The sequence below is a fragment of the Thermobia domestica genome, chromosome 6 (genome assembly GCF_964235325.1).
Source record: "Thermobia domestica chromosome 6, izTheDome1.hap1.1, whole genome shotgun sequence".
NCBI classification, from domain to species: Eukaryota; Metazoa; Arthropoda; class Insecta; order Zygentoma; family Lepismatidae; genus Thermobia; species Thermobia domestica.
Window position 1 is genome coordinate 81,287,231 of NC_137459.1, and position 25,581 is coordinate 81,312,811.

The 25,581-nt window shown below is 37.2% G+C and overlaps 1 protein-coding gene across 1 annotated transcript in view; it reads left to right on the top strand.

Annotated features, from left to right (window-relative positions):
* Positions 1–25,581, top strand: part of LOC145688074 (uncharacterized) — a 119,729-nt gene that overhangs the window by 12,163 nt on the left and 81,985 nt on the right. The window contains exon 2 of the mRNA XM_081761795.1: positions 21,762–21,863. Within this exon, the coding sequence (XP_081617921.1) occupies positions 21,762–21,863 (102 nt within the window). The remainder of the gene's footprint in view (positions 1–21,761; positions 21,864–25,581) is intronic.

Here is a 25,581-nt window from a genome sequence, read left to right on the forward strand (position 1 = left end):
GAAAGGTAGTGACATGAAAGAACTTTGGTCTTGTGTATGCTAGTAACTCTATTTCACGGATGGTGTCAGGCCATTATTATGCTCGTGCTTTGCGAGCTCATTTTTTAACACAGTTAGCAATTACATTTTATATATTTAATAAATTAGACGCCAGTGAGGAGTTTGTGCGTCAATTCCGAGATGTTTGCATTCCTCTAATGACTGAAGAAGATATCGATTCTGATGTAATTGTTCAACACTCAAATATAATCAAGACTGCAAATGATCTCAAGTTATTCATGGACGCTGCTGCAAAATAAGCCTACATTTAAGATCTTTGCCCTGTACTTTCAACTTGTAGAAATTATGTGTCCTTTCATTCGTGCCGAAAGAACTAGAGACTGGAGTCTTCACCTTCACTGCACACGGGAAATGTTGCCGTACTTCCATGTAGCTGGGTATCTTTTGTATGCCAAATACGCACATCTGTATTTACAAGGAATCTTGTGGCTGAAGTATGAAATGGATCCTCACGAGTTCCAGCTATTTACACGAGACGATTACTTCACTATTCGCAGGAAAAAATATTTTTTGGAGTAGTATATGGTCTGATATAACGATTGAGCAGCTTTTAATGAGAGCAATGAAGAGAAGTGGTGGACTGTCCCATAAGAGAGGCATGACTGAAAAGGTAATATCTAGGTGGGTGTCAAGTATGCCAGCAGCTTAACACTTACGAATGTCTTGGAAAGTTATTTAGCAAAGATAAACATGAAATTCACACTGTTCGGCATGTGGAACTGTACGAAAACAATCAATCGCGCGATATATTACTTGTAGAGAAGGTCTTGCGTTGGTTTAGCCAGCATTCTCCATTTCCTTCATATCCGGAGCTCGCGTCCCTAAGCACTGGCATAATAGGTAAGAAAATGGTCAACTGTGATAAAGCTAAGGAAATCGGATTGGCTGCTATGGAAAGAATGTTTGGACACACTTTGGGAAATGTAAAACTTAAATAAAAAGATAAAGTCATCCCATTATCCGCAATGCACAATACAGTGCGCATCCGTGATGAGCGTACTGGCTGTAAACACCATGCTAATCTTCAACCGAATCAATCGTGTTGAAGTCCGAAGAAGAACACCGGCAGTGTTTTGCTTACGAGCTTTCACCCTATCCACTTTCTCTCTTCACAGGAATGTCCATGAGGAAAACGAAAAAGTCTGCTTTGTATGACATGTTTGAATATCGGACAGATTCTAAAACTCAAATTGAGAACACTGTGTACGTTATAGATGGAGGCTGGCTTCTACATCATGTTGTTTGGCCACAACATGGAACATACCTTGACGTGTACAACTCCTATGTGTGCTATGTACGCACAAACTTTGAAACGAAGCAACAGTTATTTTTGATGGGTATTGTACTGAAAACTGTACAAAAGCCGCTGAGCAGGAACGACGTGAGTCAAAGATTCACTCAGCAACTTCATTTATTTGTTATTCACAAATGAAATCGTATTATCAAATAAAAAGGATAAATTCTTGGGTAATTTTAAAAATAAGGATTGTTTTCCCCGTGAGTTGATGGTTCATTTGACACAAGCTGGAATTCAAATCCAGGAAGCAAGAAGTGATGCTGACACATTCATAGCTAGAACTAAAGTAGTCAAGTCTTTAAATCCTTGTAGGCACGTCATAGTAATTGAGAGGATGTTGACATTTTAATCTTTTTGCTTGCAAAAGATAATAATCAGTATGGCACCTCATTTCGAAAGACAGAACTTGGACAAGAAGTGACAAAAGAATTTAGTACTAAGAAGCTGCAAGATACATGGGCAAATGTACTAACTGTTTTGCTCATTTACCATGCGACACATCATGTGGTTTATATCGACAGGGAAAGAAAACGGCATTGCGATTACTTCATAAACGGGAAGATTTATGCCGATTACTTGAAATAATCAACCATGAGAATGCTAGTGTATAATCTCCGGCAATAGTAGCCTGATTGGATGAATTCCAGTATCATTCATACATCTGTACAGTAAATCGCTGCCCCATTCAGAACGAAATACAATTAGAGTAAGGCCGCGCTAAGAAGAGCTCTGACAATTCTCACGTGTGATGAAGCGCGGTTGCCACATTTATCTTCTGTAACAATACAATATAACAAGGAGCACATTTTGTGGGAAAAGAATCACCTATGTATTACAACAAAAATATTATTTAACATTATGCTTGACGAAAGTATTAGTCAAAAGAAACAAACAAATTAGTTTGCGTTAAGATAGTTTACAAAATCGTAAAGAAAACAACCGTTACTTCTAAACACATAGGGCCTTATGCAGAATCGTTTTGACGTATGATTAGCGTCATACTAAATGTCTGACTACTGCATGGAAACATATGTTAGTCGAACTCTTTAGTATGACATCGAACTTCTTCGTGGCTAAGAGGTTAGCGTACGCCTTTGGCATGGGAGACCCGGTTCGATTCCCGGCGAGAGCTCATGTGGTATGGATTCCACGTTAATCAGTAGGTTCACGTCTCATATAGCCTCGCTGCTGAAAGAGACATTAAACTCAAAATCAACTCAACTCTTTAGTATGACACTAAACACGCGTCATAACGACTCTGCGTAAGACCCATAATGTTATATTTTTTTTTTAAAAAAATGAAAACTACTTACGTTAGAGAATGGCTTTCACTTGTAGACAATTTAATTCCATTTACTGTGGAAATCCTACGTTTTTTTCTAAGGATGGATAAAGTTTCCGTCGGTTCAGCGAGGTCTTTCGGCACTTCTCTTTTGTGATTCTTTTCATAGTTGTAGGGCTAATGTATAAAGCTGAATCTACTCTTTCAATCACTTTGTTCATTGGCAATAAAGGACCGTCGTTACGTTCTTTTTCCAAATATTCCCTAAGATTAAACACAAATTCCCGTGCCTGAGTTGTCAAGGACACCCCCTTTCCGCACTTCAGGCATTGTGTTCATAAACACAAACACATACACATACTAAATTTATATTTTAGGTCTATGTGAATAATACGATTACAAACTATGTTCCACTGATGAATGAAAATAACAACGATTACACCACAATATTCACACCAATGCACTGAGATGATAGCACAAAAAATCAAAACAATCTGTCAAAACAAAAACTTGCACAGTAATGAGTAGGTATAAATGCGACAACACTGTTCTGTTACCATGGAAACAACCTAGTGTTGCCAAATGTATTTTTGTGGGTCTAAACCTATCCTCCCCTTCACATATTGGTGAAAGAATGTTTTCTACGAAAAGACAAACATAGCTGGATCATGTTCGTTACATTCTAACTACTCAATTTCTAAATCAATCCTTATGAAAAGCTCATTATAACGGTCTCTGTAATATATAGACTATGCACATTTTTTCGATGTCAACAAATTTCCTACAAAAACCATTAGAAATTCTACTAATTTCAGCCTGACATTCCAAATCACGGTTCATTGCCCTCGAACTTTAGAAGAGCCATACAGACTCGCTACCCTCTTCGCTTTCAATTCCACGAAAACCTACTCCCTGCGGCGACAGGGAAGTAGACCGGTTGTTATCCATGTAACCCCACTTTTATTTACGTAGCAAACTTGTCAAAGGACAGAGTTGTGTCAATAAGTGGAAAAAGAAAAAAAAATCATTATTGTGGCAATAACGTTAGGCCTAGTGGAACTACGTTCTGCTGGAATGTTGAGGAGTAAAGTGAAGTACGATTATTTTTTAAATATCTAGTTTCTAAATATTTCAACTTATAATCTGATTCAATCAGTGATAAAGTAATTCGATTCCTTCATCGTTCTGTCAAGTGGTCGCTTTGATTCTTCTTGCTATGACAGTTCGCAACACTGTCGTCAACTTGCACGATGTTAGATCTGTCAGAGCTCACGTTACGGTGGCCTTAGTCTAGCAACATTGCCACCCACCAGTGATACTGCGAAATATCATATCTTAAGAGCTTATCATCAGGTTCAATTATGGCATGGAAATGATATGCGAGCGACTGAATATGGAGGAAAGCATTAGGAAGTATTCTCATACCAACAAGAATGACCAAGAAACCCTCTCCGTGTAATGTCATGCATTTAATATCCTGTAACTGTAAAAATGGCTGTGATCGTATGTGCGGTTGTCGGAAAGTAGGAATTGTGTACTCTAATTTGTCAGTATCGACAAATTGGATGTAAGAATGCACAACCAAAGGATGAAGACCATGGAGATGAACGAGATAACAATGATAATCTCATTGATTTTAGTACGCGTAAAATAAGTCTGAATGGACTAGTTACAAAAATGTTCTTAAAGTGCATACTAACGTCTAACGTAAAAAGTAAGTTTAATTTGAAGAATAATAGTAACAAAATGGTACTCTAGTTATAAACAAGACATTTGAAAACAAAATTACAATCAAATGACTATTGTAGTTGAGAGTGATTTTAAGTGTGTGAATTACGGTTCACCCATGCAAAGCAGATTAACAATTTCTGTTACTTTCTAATATTGTCAAATACTTTTTGTGTTGTATTTACGTGATATAAAACTATGTGCCATAAAAGCTTACTCCATTGGGAAACATGTAGGCCATTTTTAAAAGTAAATTAATAATTATGATAGTGAAAACGGTGGTTCAGTTTTATTAACATACGATAATTGCCAGTGTTGCAAGTTTTAAACAATTGTATGAAAATCACGTTTTGTCCCGAAATTTTGGGTTTTGCGCTTCTTCCACAGTTGGGCTTGATTAGTGTACGTGTTACCTCGTTCGAGTTTCTTAAGATTTCCAATGATATATAACTCTTGGTCCTATGTAATAACAGAAGGTGACTAGAGCCATGAAAGTGAATGCCACCTTATGCACTTTTGTATACAGAGGTCAGAAAGTAATATTGGTTAACATTTTTTTCCTCAGCTTGTATTGCACCAATTTGTATCATTGTTGGCTATGTTTGAGATAAATATCAAGGACATATGTTGATGTTTCGTTGATGTGCAATAACTGTCAGTGTTACAAACTTCCCATGATTTCTGGAAATATACCTTTTTAAAATAAAAAGCTACTTTCTTCTTCCTCTTCTTCTAGAAATTTAGCACGATGCGCATATATGTTATTTACTTAGATTCTCTGTTTTTCAAGCTTTCGAACAATATATGATCCATGGCTTTGTGATAATTAGAACGGTGACTAGAGGAATAAATGTAAAGGGTGACGTTTCCCATAAATTCCTTGTCGTCGTCTAAATATGGCGGCCATTTTTCAAAATTGCGGGAAAAGCTACAGTGGGATTTTAGGGGACTTTTAGTATGTTATTCCTGACACATTTCTCTACTTCCATACCAATTTTCAGCTTGTTACTAATTTGTTCCTTTCTCAACCCTATCTTTACTGGACTAATTAGCTATGGAAACGGTTATGCTTTCAGTAAAATTGCAAGCGGTTAGATCTTGTATGAAAGAGCGCTCACCTGTGGTGTTACAGCTACTTTCTTATCATTCGCCTATCTGAATCATCTGTCTTCTTTCTAAATGGTATAACCGTCGGACATAAAACTAGAAATTTCATTTTATTTAGAACTTGTAAGAATATCTTGTCACTTATTTAAGCCGAGGTGCAACGGTATTGGAAATGCAGAAGTTCAGCTGGGAGGAACACTGGCTGTATTGACGCGTGTGCTAATTTAACCCTTAACTACTCTGATTGGGTCTTAAAGACCCCAACCATCTTGTGTTCCTCTCTAAATTTAAAGGTGCTCAATAGTTGACGCCGATTCTTGTCTAGCCTCATAGTCTAGCTTGAACTATCATTGTATTAATAGAGAGAAAAGAAGAAAACATGTAGTGTGACTTCTTGCAATCTTAATTACTTGGGGTCTGGGATAACTTACCAAAATATAAACCTTAATTTTTTTAAGTGAAAGTCGTGAATGATAAACCCGATTTCTATATATTTTTTTAGCTTTTGCTTCTATAAATTGTGAATTTTATACATAGAACTCTCAAAACGATTATATAGATGTCACTGGCCCTAGAGAAGGCATTATCTTCTGCGGCTAGCACATTTTGAGGTGGGAAAGAAATTGTTATAGGCTATTAAAGTGTGCAGAAGTGTAGTGGACTCGCAGTAACTTAAAAGTGACCCTGGGAAGCTGGGATTTTAGAGGAAGAATTATTTGCAACGCGAAAAACAACTGAGCAAAATATGAGGGCAGCTGAAGTTAATTTCGGATCACCTGCACCCAAGGCGAAGAAGAACTCTGCTCTAGTGCAGTACCACACCCGTAGCTATAGGGGCGGAGTACACTCTGAAACTTCCAGGTATTTGTTGCTATGTATGTATGAATGTAAATAAAGTAAAGTTAGCCCCCAAAAAGTATCTTGTCCCTTCTGTCTTAATGTTCTGATTACGGGCCTGGGCAGTACACATTTCAGCAGCAGTTAAACTAACCCAATATCCATTGCAGTATGCTAATTTCTTGCTAGGTCCGCGCAGCGTATCCTAATTTTTTGTTAGGTCCACGCAGTTTGTTGCAGGCACACACGTTAACGGGACTGAGAACTTCCTCCGCCCTCTCGAAAATATACCATTACGTAACAGTGACAAAGTGAAATAAAGCAATAGTGGTTTGCAAGTCCAGGAATATACTTTTCTGTGGAAATATCTTTGTGCATCACCTGGAGTTTTTCCAACGCCCCTCCCGCGGATCTGAGGTAAATTGCAATTACATACATGCCACTCTTGTGTACGTCAAATCCTTTAGCACAGTGTCCCAGTGCAGCCCCCTTTTATTTTTATCCCCTTCCCCGAAAAAAAATTCTGGAAGAAAGTGCCTGCCCCCTATTTATTTGTACATTAATGGCATCTACTGGTCGAACAACAAAAATACATACATAGACTGGATCTTGATCCGACAATTCATTCTCCAGTTGTGACTATTTCTGTACTATCATTCCGACAAAATTTCGGGTCTATAACTCGAAACCTTTGCATTTCCGGACAGAAAGTTCCGTAATCTCAAAATGCTTATTTTGTCATTATCTATTGTCCCTGCAAGTCGTATCCAAGGCTATAATTCCTTCAAGGTATGCATTCTTATCATTTTTTACCCATGATGTACATGTTTCCGCTTGAAACAATTACAGTAGAGTGGAGGCATCAGTTGTAGCCATTTAAGTACTTTTTCGTGTTTATATATAAAAGATATTGCCATTATTTATGTTTTGAAAATGCATACTTCTAACTTGAACTGTTGTGAACACATTTTTCATATTGTTATCTACTGTTCTTAAAAGTTGGTAAAAAAAAAATTATTTTTATAAAATAATACACATTTCATCACTCTTGGCTGTTCTGTTTGCTTATAACAGCCTTTTTTTTTCACTTATGGCCACTCAAAATAAATATATATAAAAAAATCAACTTACGAAATAAGGTTTATTAAGTAAAAGGACATCAAAGATCATTTACTTATACATGAAATTAGCCTAGGTATAGGATTTTTGCATACTTACGGCCTAAATGCTAAAGATATACATAGAGGCTACGTTATAAAATGCATAACACGAAGTTACCTAATAGAATAACAACAAATAAGTCAAAAACTAGTCTAGCGTAGAACAATATCAATGTCTTAGTGTTTTTCAGCTGTTCTTATAGCTCTAGGAAATAAATTGACCAACATTCGACCCTGTTCTTTAAGGGTCGGTTCTTGCAATTTACCAATAATGTTCAAACTATTTATTTGTGATACGTTATTCTCATTGATTACAAATTGCTTTCTTTGAGTACAAACATTTGAAACATTGAATATTATACTAATTTTACAATTTTAATATTCTGTTCAATATTACACCAACATATTTTTGTTCTGTCACACGGAGAGATTTCATAAGTTTACGTATAAGTTAACACACACTATTTTTTACCGAGTATAGTAGGCAAGGCCTATTGTATTTCATTTCATTATATGATTAGGTAGGTTTAAGAAGTTTTATTTTAATCCTTTTTTTTTTTTACGCCAAAATAGGTTTTATTATGTAATTTAAAATTAATTTAATATTTAGGTCTATTAGTGGATTTGCCTATTTACACTTACAGTAGAAATGAGTTGTAATGTTAATAATATCTTGTTTTTGTTATTTTTATTGATAAATAATCAAAATACTATCACCAAGAAAAAAAAAATCAAAACTCGTAAGAAAAGTTCACAAGTTGGAGAGTTCTGTATATCTCACCACACAAAATATAACAGTATATCCATAGCCATTAGATTCACAATGACTTGACTAAATCTATTTTCTAAAGGCCATTGCTTGTAGTAAGGTTCGTTTCTATTGGGTGAGAACAGCATGAAGCTTAAATGGACCAATAACATGAAAGTGGCCATAACCGGTGCCCCTACACTATATGCTCTCTCGTCGTACTTTTTATAAGTCAGACATTTGTACAAGAAAGGCGGAATTTCATACTCTGGGGCTGCCCTTGTCCTGCCCCTGCTCTCCGTTTTTTTTTTTTTTTTCATTTCATTAATGGAATCCACAAGTCCAACAACGACAAGAGACTTGCCTTTGACCATACCTCGATCCGAGAATCCTTTCTCCAGTTATGGAAATATTTTTTTGCCATTTCGACAAATTTTCGGCGGACTATAGCTTAGAACCGACGCATTTCCGGACAATGGTTTCGTATCTCAAATTGCTTCTTTTGTCGTTGTCCATCATCCCTTCAAGTTTTATCCCAGGTCACGGAAACACCCAGCATTATACACTATGGCCCCACATAAATGAAATGTACACACTTTGTAGGATATACTGTATATGATAATGCGCAAAGGATTCTACATCTATCTACAGAATGTACAGTGTGTCGAAAGACCATACACTACGCTGTACCCTTCTACAGCTTTAACACAGTCCTGAACTTCATGTATGGAGACAGTCAGGAGGTGCCGGTATCACTCTGGAAAGTGGTGTATGGCGTAATTGCTCAAGGTTTGTCGCTAGAGTTTTAGACCAAGCCAAAGATCGTCCAGTCGGACCCCACACGTGCTCAGTATGGGACAGGTTGTATGATTTTAGAGGCTATTGGAGATGACAGACATTTTGGATATCCCATGGGGTAACATATGCGGTGTATGGACAGGCATTTTCTTTTTGAAAGAACACATTTTTCTGATGATGCCAAATCGGCATCAGGAGGGGTTGGATGATGTTCTTGTATGCAGCACTGCTCAGTGTGTCCTGTATAAACACCAAAATCGAACGGTCATTGTAGGCTATAGCAGTGCTATTCAACCGGGGGTACGCGAAGATGTTTCTGGGAGTACGTAATGTTGCTTCTGCGGGTCTGCTGGAAATGTCTGTTGACAGTTCACTCAAATGAAATTCGATAACTTGTCAATTTGTGACTTTTGTATTTATGATCGAAAAGAGTACAATGAAATTAGTGATAGTGCTATTTCACAACTTCTTACATTTCCATCAACATATTCGTATGAACAGGATTTTTCTGCATTAACATCAATAAAAACAAAGCACAGAAATTGCTTGAATACAGAATCAGCTCTGATTCTCGCACTCTCAAAGATTCGACCAAGAATCAAGGAATTGGTGTCCCGGAAAATCAGTCATCTCATTAACAGGTTAGTTCTGAAGCTACTTTTAGTTTTTGAATTCTTAACATGCTCCTCAGTGTACGAATTATCAGGGAGGATAAGGAGAAAATCCTCCTCAGTAAAGCAGAATGTCTCCCATATATTTTGAAATTTCCCAAGTTAAATTTTTCGGAAGTGCTCTTTACCCCCTGTACCGAAACAGTCTTTTGATTGGCACTCTGATTGTCCTTTTGTTGGATCTCTGTTTGCCCCCCCCCCCCCTTTTTAATCAGCAGAATATGTACATTAAGTTTAATAAGTTCATTTCATTTTAATTTCTTTTAAGCAGCTTTAGGGGTACACAATTGGATGGCGAACTGTGTCTAGGGGTACGCGAGAAAAAAAGATTGAATAGCACTGGGCTATAGGACAGCATGACTTCTGTCATTCTGTGTGTTGCACACTGCACAAGACGCTGCTTGCATGACTTTTCTACGCTGGCAAATAATCTATCAGTAGTACCGAGCCCGAACACACTTTCATCACTAAACACAATGATGCGCTATTCAGCTCTCCTATTGCATCCATCGGGACATCATTGATCCAGGCAGCATGGAGGGAAGACGTATGGGAAGTCAGGCAGGCATTATTCGTGATTGTAGTCCTGTGTTCAGCAAACGATTGTGGTTGTTCTGAGCTAATTTGGTGTGTTTCATTGGTTCTAATCTGTATTGTGGTCACCGTATGATCTTAGTGGTAGCTCGTCTGACGTAGATGTCCAGGTATGTATCTACAAACGTGAGTCGTAAGTCGTGCAATATTTCCACAATCTAAACAGCAAGCGCGTGTATGCGCCGTGGTCGACCGTAAGTACAAAGCCAAACGAGCCCAAGAGGTAGAGTGGCAAGCTGACTATTTAACATGGAGGTCGCCATTCTGTATCTTAATTCAGTTTTTAATAGCATTGACGATAAGTACTCAATTTCTGATACGTGGACTGTTACTTTGAGTTCTACCTCGAGCATAACGCTGCGGCAACAGCTCAAAAATTTTGTCATGCAAAGGGGAAGGTATAATGAACCACAGCACAGCAACTCGTTGGTTCGAGAAATTTCGTATAGGTTATAAAATGTAGACGATCAGCCAAGATCTGGCCACCACAAGGTAACAGATTTTGAGAGAAAATGACACGCCACTGAGGAAAATCCATCCAGCAGAACGCGAAAATTGTCGAGGCAACTCCACATGATGCAGTCCACAGTAGTGCGTCACTTTCACGAACTCGAAAAAAACATCACGAGCTGCCACATCAGCTGACTCCAGCTCAGGCCCAGAGGAGAGTGGATTTGTGGCGATAGCTGGTGTAAAATCCGCGTATGTGCGTTTCCTTATTGTCACAAGCGACGAAAGTGAATGTTTTTCCGAAACTCGAATGTGCAAAAACTGTTTGAGCAGGGGCCAATTTCCAGAGCCAGTCGTCAGACGGCAGTTTCGAGCATAAAGTCCTACCCTGTGGTGGAACTACTAAGGGTATTTCACTTCGAATTTCTTCCTAATGGTACCGTCAATATCAACCTTCATTCCAAACAGTTGGAGCGTGTGTATGCCGCTGCCTGTCAAAAACGTCCTGTGTTGGCGAACCAAAGGTGTGCTCTACTGCAATAGGATAACGTAAAAATCGCAACGAAAATCGCAACAAAAATTTTGGAACTTGATGGCATCGAACTGATGTTCCTCACCACATATAGTCCTGACCGTATCCCTTTATATTACTACCAGTTACGGTCCGTAGAGTACTTCACATTCTTCACAAGACGTGAAATCAAGGAAATGGCAAGGAGGTGGCTGCAGGAAGTCCAACACGAGGAGCTATACTTTGAATGTTAACCTGCTTTCATTGTACTGCAATAAATACAGATGTGTACCAGAATCTTGCAAGACTTATGAGTAACTCTTGTATATGCGGATGCCATCCATATATTTTTGTGCTTTTCTTGGAGCACTGGTACCAACATTGATACACAGAGGACACTTCTGGTAATACGTGTTGCGCCGTTTTGCGGAACGATACGCTCGCTCAAACTCTACTAACTCCGTAAACCGAGCTTGCCTATGCTATCCTGATATATCTTCCACTGTTCACTCCCAGTCTGATACACAGTACGTGCGGGAAACACATTTCGTTGTTCACGACACCAACTGTTGCGAGCTTGAAGTTTGACTATATGGTTAGCGCTTACATTTTTGGTCCTGGAGACCCAGGTTCGAATGCTGGTGGGAGCCCATGTGGTTGGTGTTCCACGTTAGGCTGTAGTAGGTCCATGTCTCGTGTAGCCTATCTCCAGAAAAGGATGCTAAACTAATTGAAGTTTGAACGATGTTTCACTTGAAGTCTGTTCTAGTATTTAGACAAATGGATTCTATGCATACATTCACATCGACATTTAAGCATCTTTTGATTTGAAAGTTACCGCTTTCTGAAGTTATCCCACCACTCCGGATCATACTTAAGCTTTTGTACTAACGTTTATCCATTCGGTGCCGGAAATGAGTGCCCGAAGGTCATCACTTGCATTAAATTACTTCGTGTGGCATGTAAATTTTAATTTAATAAATTACAAATGAACTGAAAATGGAAATACCTGTCGAATCACTCCAAATGGGCCACTATGAACATGTAAGAAAGAACGTGCAGTAATGAATGGTGTGATAGTCTCCACAGTCTTAACAGTGTCTCCCAGAATCCAAATATCCAGAATCCAGATCCAAATATACAAATTCAGTTATTTATTGACCATAACAATTAGTGCAACAAAAATGTTGAAACTAGTTACTATCCAATATTTATAAGATATACAATCTGAACAAAGATAACAACATGGGTGAATCGCTTCACAGTATGAAACTACGGTAGACTTCCAAACTATCCGATTTTAATACTCAAAGTTGAAGTCGTATATAACTGCTGGTTGCAATAGAGAAATAAGATTAAAGAATTATTCTGTTCCTCGGACGTTAAATCCGTATCAAAAACCCATTACTCGCTATCTTTTACTGTTTCTGATCTATGAGGATTAACATCAAAACCGGAAGTGGTAATTGATGTCTTATCATTTCTGGTTAAAATAGATGTGAAACATTTTTGGTACTGAATTCATTTCACATCTGCTCGTTGGTTTCGTTTTATCCATTATGCGGTGAGTGTTGTAATTGAATTTCACCGTTTCTGGTTTCAACAAATAGACTAAAAATCTAGAGAAAACATATTCTTAGGACGCTGTATCTGTCAAAAACAACTTTTTTTTTCTTTCTCTTACCGTTTCTGTTCTACAGAGATAAGTATTGAAACCTAAAGCATTGGTAAATTCCAACCACTTAGGTTTTTGGTATAGTGTTGCAGATACTGGTAGTACGTTATCTTGAGACAATGAATCGATTTGCTGAAATCCGCTTATCGCTACCTATTACAGTTTTTGTTCTATAGCGATCAACATTAAAACCGGAAACTGTTGATTTCTACCACTTCTGATGTGAATAGAAGGATTAACGGAAAATTTGGGACCTATTTTTGGGACGCTGAACCAATGGCAGAAAAACGCTTCTCAACATCTCTCATCGTTTTTGCTCAATGGAAACCAGTATTGAAACCGGAAGTATTAGTAAATTTCAGCCGCTTCTCGTTTTGAGAGAGTTTTCCAGGTGCTGATGGTGTGCTCTCGTAAGACGCTAAATCGATTGCGAAAATCCGCTTGTCGCTATCTATGACCGTTTTTGTTCTAAGGCGAAAATCGTTTAAACCCGAAATGGCTAATTTAAACCACTTCCAATTTGAATAACTCTTGTAAAGACAGTAAAGAGAATCATACAAAGTGTTTCCATTTGTGAGATATGGATGAACAGCGTTAGTGATCGTTACCCTTTAAGATGTTAACGGATTTACTCTATTAACGAACGCGGCTGAGATGATCGCTCTAGCTGTCGGTTAAAAAAAAAATGAGAACTTCGCTTTCATGTGTACGATATGGAATATAAATAGCCAGCGTTAAATTCGCCGATATCCGCTAATATGTAAACGGATTTAATTCATTAACGAACTCGGCCGGTATAATCACTATATATGGCAAAATACAGAATTCAAAACTCCGCTCACATGTATGAGATATAAGCTATAAATAACAACCATGAGAGTCGCCGTTATCTGTGACTACGTTAACGGGCTATATCTACTAACAAATGCGATCAGAGTGATTACTCTAGCTATCTGTTGCAAAAAACAAAATTAAAAATTCGTATCTGTTCAAGAGTTATCGTGTAGAACAGTGGTCGCCAAACAAAAGATCCTACTGTGAGCTACCAAACAAAAAATCTTCCAACTTCTTTTTAAAAATAAATCTTACATTTGTTTATTGCGTATAAACTAGGCGTAACCGAAGCGTTAATGCGATCTACAGAAAATGTCCCTGCGAACTACTAGTAGCTCGCGATTGACGGTTTGGCGATCACTGGTGTAGAGCAGGTATGTCAAAGTCAAGTTATGTATGGGGCCAATTCAGCGTGAGCCAAATTAACGACAAGTTTCACCTCAGAACAAAAAAAAAAAAAAAAAACATTATATTTTGATGTAACGAAATTTAATATTGATAAAAAAAAAAATTCATGAGTAGTAAAACACCATACTGGTATATTTATCGAACTAATACACATTTTGACAAATGTAGTAATTATGGCGTCTGCCAACAGTTAAGTCGTACGTGTCATGTAATTTTTTATTAATCATATCATTTAAAAAAATAATCGAATAGAGATTTTAAAAAAATTCGCATAGTCATGAAACAAGAAAAAAAAATGCTAAAGAACCAAATGAACAATTATTGAATTACATTACTGGTTTTTCGTTGAGAATTGTCATCTTTTCGGGAAACAAAAGTTCCAATGTCAGCTACTTGATTCTGCGAAGATGCTATTTCCAGGATGGAAGACAAATGCCGTGCTGTAAGTCTTGATCTATGAGGAGCTTTGCGTTCATAAGGGAAAATAATTGTTCACACAGATAGGTGGAATCAAACATGGCCAGTATTCTCGCAACAAACTGACGCATTGCAGGGTATTGATTTGGCAAATAAGAAAAGAACTTGGAGATTCCTATTTCATTATATTTGTCTTTAAACACAGAATTGCACTGAATATCTGTCAATTGCATTTGGATGTTACTTTCTGCCTTCTGAACGTTAAAAGAGAATGGAGCACTAAACAAAGAGAAATCACTCTTACACGATTCGAAATCTTGAAACCTATTCTGAAAGTCATTGATTAATTCCTTTATGTGATAACCATAACGGATGAAATCATAATCATTGTGAGACTTCTTGAAATCATGGCAGGTAGGAAAATGAATTAAGCTTCCATTGCTCATCTGTCCTTCCCAAATCCTGAGTTTTAATTTAAAGGCCTTAATATTGTCATACAAGGAAAACTACAACCTGTTTTTTTTCTCCTTGTAACTTAAAATTTAAGTCCTTTAAATTCCCTGTGTTATCTCCACCATAAAGGTCAAATCCTGTACCCAAGTATCATTGTGCCTTTCATTTCCAAGAACATTTTCATTTCTTCCCGGAGAAGCCAAAACGGCTTTAAAACACTGTAACATGAAAGCCAACGAACCTCTGCATAGTATGGTAGACTCTCAAATTCACTTCCAATGTCACGAAGGAAAGACGAAAACTGGCGTTGATTCAGCTCCTGAGAACGAATGTAGTTTACAACTTCTTTTCACAAATTTCAAAACGTGATACATTTTTATAACTTTTGAACACAAAACTTCCTGGTAAATGATGCAGTGAAGATAGTGAAGCTTACTATTTAGAGATCCTTCTTTCTGTCTGGCCAGCAACATAGCAACAAATTCGTTCTGTTTTTCTGTCATGGAAGAAGCTCCATCTGATTTTACACACAAGTTTTGATAACGGAAGATTGTATTTTTGCAAGAGACTAATTACTTCATTAAGGACATGAAGTCCGGTGAGGACATATTTACCGGTTGTTGTATTTTTAAGAGAAACTATGTCCAGTATTCCTCAGTTATATTTAACTCATTGTCACATTCCCGAATAAATACAGCTAATTGTGCCACAGAACAAACATTTGTACTTTCATCGACTGCAATGGAATATGACGTGAAAATTCCAACTTTTACCAACAACTGCTCACTCAAATTAGTAGAAATATCATCAACCCTCTCCGCAACGTTTTCCGCGACACGGAAATGTTTTCGAAAGTTTGAACTTTATCAGGACATACAATTTCAAGTTCACTTTCACTAAAACATAGAATTTTTTGCTATAAGTTCTGCAATGACGTAGCTTGCTTTGAAACGGATTCATTGTCCTGTTTCACATTCGTGAACACAGATTGTTGCTTGCCGAGAGCAGCCTTAAAATCTCACGGTTTATCTTACCATGACTTCTCTGTATACTGGTCATATTTTGCACGATGTGTTTCGTAATGACGCCTTATATCGTATTCTTTTGGTACGCTTTTCTGTAGTTTGTCCATAAATCAAACAATTAATTTTACCTTTAATTTCGCAACAGAAGTAGGCAATATCCTATTTTTTCTTGAAAAACACAGCGCTCACTTTCAATTGTTCTTTTTTTGGAGGTTGAAGGTTTTGATAACAACCTTTTCCTTAGAAATTTACTGTAAAACACACACAAAAAAACTGTTTGCTTAGTTAAGCTAATAGCTAGTTCAGTAAGGTAGACTTGCATACGATCAGTACAATGCATAGACATTCCGCACTGTGCGAAAAGACACTGAGCTCGGCTATGCTGAGACTGAAAATAGAAACTTGGGTGCAGAAGTGACTAACGATACTGACAACAATTCATAATCCCCCATGAAGGGGTGGGAATTGGACGAGGCTGTGATGATCCAGTCCACTCCTTGTCCTTGACATTATTTCCCTTGTGGAAAGGGGGAGACTTGAGTGGAGAATACATCATGGAAGTGGCGCAAACAATGATCAGTTCACTTCTTGTCGCCAAGAAAATTTTTTTAAAAAAGCATTTTTTTCTTATAGAAAAAGTGAGGAACAATCTTTCTCCTCCAGAAAATAAAACTAAATATGAAACATTGGGCAACTTCCATACAGGAAAAACTTCAAGCAGCCGAATAGGCCGCAGAGCAGGGGTTTCCGGGCCGCATGTTTGACATGCTTGGTGTAAAGTAACGGACGGACGGACGCACTAACAACACAGTGTTTTAAGTCTCATTGCGTGATCTTAATAACATGTTAACAAAGGAGATGAAACCTATTTTTGGAACGCTGAATCGATTGCAAAAAACCGCTTCTTATTACTTGTACCAGTTTTGCTGTGATACGAGCCCTATGACAAACAAACGGATGAATGATCGATCGCACTTAAAACACCATGTTTCATTCCTGGTGACGATAGTTTTGAGGAAATCTGGCGAGGAATCCATTGTCATGACGAAATCTTTGCTACTTAACATTCGCTGCCTCTTATGTTTAACGTTGAGTGTATGGTACTAAACGGCCGCAGAGCTTCCTTTCCTACAAATCTTCATAGAGGATAAGCCTAACGGTCTCCTTATTGATGCCGAGAGATATATGTTGATTTCCCACCGACACAGATGATTGTCGTCAGCAAAAAGGCGTAGCGCAGAGTCCACAGTTTTATCATTTCTTCGTGTGTTGGGACGTCCTATCCTCTCATCATCCTTCAAAAACACTTTATAATCACGGAAGCGTTTGTGCTACTCAGATATGCTTTTTTCTGGACAATGCTTCATGCTCGTAAACATTTTGTAGTAATACATGGGTTTCCATGGCTGATCTTTCCAATTTTACACACACACACACACACACACACAAATAAATAAATAAAAGAAAGAAAAAAAGAAAAATTGCAACTTTATGCTTCATACTGAAAACATGTTCGAGTAGCACTTAAACTCGACTACTGGGCGGAGCATATTGCAACTTGCTCCAGTCACTCAGCAGACATGTGAGCTCGTGACACTGTTGTCTCTGTGGTAGTTCGCTATTCTGATTGCAAAAAAAGTTCAATCCGAGAGAAGGAAAAGTTATAGACAAACGATCTCGGAATCATCAACTAAATAAGCTACTTCCCATTTTACTGATCCTTCTGTTAGTGATGTCGCCAAGAATTGAGTTTAGGGAACTTGAACTGTGTATCTCGTGAATGAAACGACCTATTCAAAATAGACTTCAGATTCTGAATCAGAATCACTGATTCACCTGGCCATTTTTAGTGTCGTAACATGTGTGTCAGCAATGTCGCTAGGAATTTTCTGTGTATTTGCTTTGTCTTCCGTCATGGTGTTCTCCCTGTATTTCTGGAGCGAAAAAACATATTTACTAACTGTCTTTAGACTTGGAATCAACTCCTTTGATTTAGTTGATCATTTAATATTGAACTGTTTCTTTCAGTATCGTTTGAATAATACCATATTGTAAAATTTCTTGGGTAGAGCAATAAAATGTACTCGGGATTTGGACTTTTCTCTTCATCTTTTTATTATAAAAAGACTTTTTATGTACACAAATTATAATAAGTAATTCCTCTAATATTTAGGTAAGATTAAGGTAGGAGCCCAGTGACCAAGCGTCGTGGGCTTTGAGTTGAGGTACTCTCAGTGACCGTGCGTCGTGAGAGGGGTGTAGATTAGGTGTCTCTATCTCGGTGACCGTGCGTCGTGAGAAAGAGGAAAGGAACCTGATGACCGAGCGTTGTGGGTATAAGGATGGGTACCTCTCGGTGACCGAGCGTCGTGAGAGGGGTTTTAGGTGTTTCGATCAATCCGGGAAGATTGATGTTGGTCGAGGCGTGCAGTTCCTTTTTATCCTGCACTGTCGGCTTCCTTCGTTGATTCTCGTCCTTCCGACTGTTGGCGATGGTGATTGACTCCTCTTCGGGACCGTCGTCTGTTTGTTTTTATTTACTACTAACACATGTAGTTCACACGTGGTTATTGCATGACGTGTAGACACGCGGAATCTTACAATATATTTGTGAGTCCCAGACGACTCCAAATCAAGGCGATCTCTCAATTTTTAACTGCAGTTTACAAAAAATACAACTATAGCACATACTGGATATGTTTTGAGAAATTACTATAAAACTACACTAAAAATCAAATCAGAAACAGATCTCCCGTAGTCTCTCTCGCTGAGAGGATCCAATGTAAACCTACGAACGTCAAAACTAAAGCGGTAGACTAGGAAGAGGGTAAGTTCTTGAAAAACACTGTTCAGTAAAGAAAAACACTGTTACAAGAGCAAGAGTACCCCGTATTTATGAGCACAAAATTGCTTTAAAACACCTTGCCTTGGATTCAAAATATACTGTTCATTTTGCAAATCTGCTTTGTCTTACCGTCATAATGTGTACAATACTCTGTATCTCGTGAACGAAAAGAATTATTGGAAAATAAACTTAAGGTTCGAAATCAGCAAACTCGGCGAATTTAATATGGGAGCTATCATTAGTGGTGCCAGGACCAATTGTACAGGGGCTTCCACTGAAGGCGTTTTAAGGTTAGCTGAGGTCACCGTTTTGAATTCCTGTATGTAACTGAATGTTTATAAATATGTATGAGTATGGCGAGTCACCAGTGGGGAAAGCCAAGATTACTTATGCTTTTCTTTATTGTTATTAAAGCTTTCATTAACTTGACCGTCTGTTCAGGTGAAATCGCTCTTGTGAAGGAAAAAAAGGTTCGTTCCACTCCTGACTGTGTGAATTCTTTGTGTCATTTGATCCGATAACGCACATGAGAAAGGTAGGGCTGGGATTTGAGCCTTTTTTTAGTTTAGAAAGCTTCCGGATTGGACTGTTGAGTTTTGATCAAACTGTGAGATTAGCTACTTGATTGGGATGCCACTAGGGACAAGTGAGCTTACCCTAAACGCTTCAGTGTCGACATGGATATGTCAGTAGACTTAGAGGAGTTCCCTTCACTAATAAGTATAAATGGGAGATGGGTTTCGTCCCAATGTACAATGGGTGTATCCCATTACTCTTCTCCAAGGGTGTTAGGAACCGTCCTACAAATGCTGGGAGAGTTGTTATAGGAACGGTACTGAATCTACCGGAAAGCGTTCCAACCAGTAATGAACTGGTAGGACAATAGTCTTTCGCAGATTGCAAGGAATGAGGTACCGTCTGAGATCAACTTAGGGGAGGTGCTCTGAGACCTGCTCGTCGTCTCAACTCACCTTGAATCTGTCCGGGCCAAATCATGTAATTATTTTCTCTCCCATTTTTCAGTCGACTTTAAATTTTATTGTATATTTATGTATGTCTGATGATGGTACAAGAATCAAAATACAGGTTGGCAGTGAATCGAGTGATTTGTAAACTGTTTCTCCAATAATGAAATTGAGTAGAAGTTTAATGCAAGCTCAGTTGTCATCTTGTAGCTAACTGAGAAGCATTTAGTTGCAAAGGAGCGGTGGACTGGAGAACAACGTCCCTTTGCTGTGAAAGAGTTTAACAAGGACGTTGACAGTAGCTCAGTGTGAATTTTAAAGACCACAGTATATGGCGAAAGTAAATTTCTCTTTTTGGTTAATTAAAGTACAAAATGACTCAATGTTTTCATATATATATATATACACTAAATATTTCTTGAAACTAAATAAAATTAATCAATTAATCATTTACTCTTAATAACGTTTTTAAAATCTACGGATTCAGTGCTGCACGCTGTATAAAACATATATATGTAAATGAAGAGTGGTCTAAAATGTGAGGACTTCCAAACAATATTTGAATAGCTTCAGAAATGCTAAAAACAAAAGTTGTAGATGTTACGGAACGTTGGGTAAAGGTGCTAAGGCCTTAAACTTTAGTGTCTGTCCAGAATTCATGCCAAATTTCTTAAAAAGTAACTATAAGTTTTGTGCTTTTGCCTACTAGAGAATTTTTTCACTAATTCAATGGTATGATTACTTTTACTGTATTTTTGTTCTTAATGAAATCAGAACATTATTATTAAAAAAAAAAAAAAAAAAAAACTCTTGTATTGGTATATGTGTCAAGGTAAAATCTAATATATATTTCCTTAACTGTCCATTGCTCATCTCACATGAATTTGTGTACATTAGTATATGCTGAACGATAATATAGGAATTAATAAATTATGTCGAAATAGATGTAGGAAACTGGGAAAAGTGATTTACCTTTAAAACGGGTCTAAAAATGGGAGGAAATAGGATATGTGGACGTTGCTCTTGGTATAGTAAATCAATCAAGCTAAATCTTCTCTTGGAAAAAAATAATTTATTTCTTTGGGATTGCTAATTTCGAGGTGGCCTAAGAATTTCAAAGTAATGGATTGAATATTCCATTTTCGGGTGTGAGATAACTTTCAAATGAGAAAACTTCCCATTTCAGGGTGTAAGAAAGTAATTTAATTAAACCTTAACTGAGGAAAAACTAAATGAGGGGCGTCGTTGATTGATACTTCAAGGGAGTATAATGGTTTTGATTAAATGGGGTGAATCTAACTTTGTATGCGAGAGGTTTAGGTAGATTCCGACTTCGGGAAGTCATTTTGGGAGCTTTTCTTTTTTTTAATGAAATGGATTGAATTCATCCTTTCCTGGTGTGAAAAATTCATTTAGCTGGGAGAACGGTACGAGTACGCTGTTTTAATACGCTGTTAAAACACAATTTAGTGGCGACTGGTAAAACACGTTTTAGTGTGAATGAGGATTTTGGTGAAATTATACGAGTCTTATCCTTTTTGGGTTTGAGAAACTACTAGCTGTGTAAATCTACCATTTGAAAAGTGGTTATGATAGATCTTGATAGATATAAATCATAAAAAAATGTGCATGTTGAAAGTAAAGGTAATCATTCTGTAGTTTAGGACAAATTATGGGAAGATCTGTGGTCTTAATTTTTTAAAATAATTTACTTCTGTATAGCGGTACAAATTGTGTGCTGTGAGGACGGTACCGCTTGCCATAACGATAATCGGTCAGTTTTACTGATAGAATGTAACTGGTTAGTAAATAGCATGTAAGTTTTAGTATTATTATTATTATTATTTTCAAAAATCTATTGATACATAGACAATCATTATTATTTTTTTTTTTCAGCGGAATCCAAAAATGGAGCTCAGTAAGAATGATTTATTGAAGCTTCTAAGTTACTTGGAGGGAGAACTTCAGGCACGGGATGTAGTAATCGCCACATTAAAGGTAAATATGCTATAACAGTGTTTCATAAACTAGGAACTAGTTTAAACAGAGTACTGGACTTAAAGGCTAATTACTAAAACCTTATTTTATTTTACTTAATGAAGACGTATTATCGTCCTTCATTTCATTTTCCCGAGAAATGAAGAACACTAAATCGTACGTGTTCAGCAGAACTCACCCGATCGGGATCAAATTTAACATGGTCATAGGCCTTGATCTCTTATATAAGTATATGAAATATTTACGTTGTGCTGGCCTACGACTCCAGTGTTCGGGTGATCAAATTTCGCGTCATATTTCGAAAGCAAAAATTCATATACCAAACTCATGCGATCGGAATCAAATTCGTCATTGTAGACCTTGACCTGCTATATATGTGAGTGAAATATTATAATGTGCAGGATTACGGTTTCCGAGTTATAGATGGTCAAATCTTGTGCTTTGATGGTATTTTCGAAAACAAAAAACATTCACCGAACTCATCCGATCGGAATCAAACTTGGGATGGGGATAGAGCTTCACCTACTATATAAGCGTGTGAAATATGTTGTACAGACGTAGCTTCCCGAGATATTAACAATCAAATTTTGCGTCATACGAAGGTAATTCCAAAAGTTAGGACTCCAAAGCGCTTGGAACACAAAGAAACTGTTCGTACGGTTGTTAGCAATAGTGTTGTGTTTATTGTTTTCACCACTCACAAACATGCCTGCGTGCACCTCGCTGGGACACTCAGTCTTACCTTGATAGCCGTTTGTAAAGAAGCTCCCGCTTGGCGCTACCGCCAAGTGTAAAGTTTGCGCAGTTATTCGGTTTTGTGGCACAAAAGGTGTGAAACCGATTGAAATTCATCGCCAATTGAGGGAAGTGTGTTGCGAGTTGTGCATGGTTGTCAAAAACATCCGCAAGTGGCATAAGGAGTTTTCATTTGGTCGTACTGAAATTCATGACGAAAAAACAAGGAAGAGATCTCAATTTATTGCAGGAGATATCATTAATTACCCACTACTTGATATCCAGTGACTACCACCTGTTTCCTAAATTGAAAGAACGTTTAGTCGGAACGCACTTCAGCAACGACGCCGATGTGAAGGATAGGTTCAACGCTTCTTCACATATGTAGAAAATAGATAAAGGTACAGGCTTTAAAATGATGTACACATTGTTGAAAATAACATTTTATTTGAATATATATACAATTTATATAATGACTTATTTGGGATTACCCTCGTATTTTAGAAAACGAAATCCCGTATATACGAACTTACCTGATCAAATTCAAATTTGGCATGGTGATAGACCTTGACCTGCTATATAGGTGTGTAAAATATACTGTGCAGGCTTTGCATTCCCGAATCATGCAGTATCGAATTTCTAAATCAATTCATTGGGCATACTAAAACATTAAATATCGTTTAAGTAACAATTGAATGTCAGTTTTGGACAGCAGAAATAAAAATCAAATGAAGGACGATTTTTTTTTACGACTGTGCGTATTTCACTTGTTTAAAGGTCTGTTTAAGTCACGACCTAGATAATATCTATATTTCTATTTACCTATCTGTATATATATATATGTATATATCTGTATATATATACATGTTGTAATTATACTGTTTCCATTTATCTCATTATTGTCCGTGCATGTTTTTTTTTCTTTTTCTTTTACAACCTGATTGTAATTTTAGTTATGTTTTACTTAATATGTACAATTATGCTACTTTTGTATGTTTTTTTTTCTTTCTTTAATACTATTATATGCATGATTGTTTTATTATTTATGTACTGTTCCTGGGAATTGTAAATGGCCTATTAGTCTGTAATTTCCTGATACCAATAAATTATTATTATTCTCGATGGATGAAACTTAGGTGCATACTTTCCGTTTTATAGCTTTCATTTTCTGTTTTATGGTTAAGTTTCACGTGATTAATCTGCTTTGTTTTATAGTATTGCTTTATTTCAGACTTCGTTCTCAGCATTTCAGTGATCTTCAATATGTTCGAAAGCTTTTTCTCACGTAGTTTGATTTCATCCGTATAGTGTGCATTAAATATGGTAGTTTTAATTCTGTTTGTTTTGTTTTATGTTGAATCCGTACTTTTTGTTGTGCACTGGTTCAGACTATGTTGAGTCCTAAAGAGAGTGGCAGCAGGCGTGTAGGATATATTCTTGGATTATTATTGTTCTTTTTCTTCTTATTATTTCTCCCCTTAATTTGCTAATACCTGCATCATACTGAGACAAAAAGTGTCAATATTTGTGATGTGCTGTTTATTGTTGGTTAGCTCGCATTCAAAACATGGCATAATTAATTTGAAGAAAAGTCTTAAGATTACATAACATGCCAAAAGTAACAGTACTTATATGGCAAGGTACGAGCTATACAAATTCACAAATGGGGTGAAATACGTTTCTCTGTAAACAAGGTAACTTTTTTTTTTTAACTATAACAGCTAGGGGGCTCAAATTTGGTATATAGGTACCTTAGGTCAATACCGAGATCCAGTAACCGAAGCAGCCATCTAGGCCCACTCTCAAGGTTAAAAGGTCAAATTGAAGACTTTGGGGCAAATTCCATCAAGTCCAGACAGTGAAAGTGTAAAGGAGATAGCTTCACAAGGGTTTCTCGTCATCCGATTTTCTTCAAACTTGGCACATATATACTAGACCGAAAATAAATTGACACGTAATTTTTTTTTTTTTTTTTTTTTTTGTTCCTTTCGGAAATTAGGTTAAGGGGGCAAAGGTCCCCTTTTCAAAAAAGGGTCCTCTTGATTAAAAGTGCTACTTTAAAGAAACAAAACTCTGCCGATGCAGAAATGACTTCAAAATAGGAAATACGGGTTTTGTCGCTTTTGCGAGAAAAAGGTTGCAGGGGGCAATGACCCCCTTCAAAATGACAAATTACTCCACACAATCCTTATGGAAATTGAATTTCAATGGTATTGCTTCTGGATTTCGATTAAAATGACTGAAACTGTGATATGTTGTAGATGTTGTGATCCTGAGAAAAAGTCTCAATAGGCACACCCACCAATCACTGACCGTTTGGCCACTATAGTGTCGCTTTTTTGGAAACAGTAGCTAACGATATTGTGGATTTCGGTGGAATTGCTTGAAACCGTGACATGTTGTAAATATTGTGACTTTGAGGAAGAGTCTTAATGGGCACAACTACCACTCACTGACCGTTTGGCCACTACGAAGCCATTTTTTGAAAGCAACCGAAGATAGTGATGTTTTGTATTTCGGTGAAAATGACTGAAACTGTGATATTTTAGATATTGTTATCCTGAGAAAAAGCCTCCATGGACACAACCACAAATCACTAATCCTTTGGTCTCTACAGTGCTACTTTCTTGAAAACAGCCGAATATAACAATGTTCTGGAGTTTGGTAAGATTGAGTAAAACTGAGATATGTTGAAGATCTTATCATGAGATAAAGTCTTAATGGACACAACCATCGAATTATAACCGTTTGGCCATAGGACTGCCAACTCTGGAAAATAATAATAATAATAATAATAATAATAACTCCCCTTCAAAATTCCCTATGGTATAGATCTGAGTGTGAAGTATCTCTGTTCGGACCCATTCATGGGAAGGAAATGTACTATCGTGAACAAAAGTGCACTAATAACTGTATTCTGCATATCCTTAGTACAATCACTAATAAGCTTAATAGATATTCTATAAATGAGAAACTGAAATCG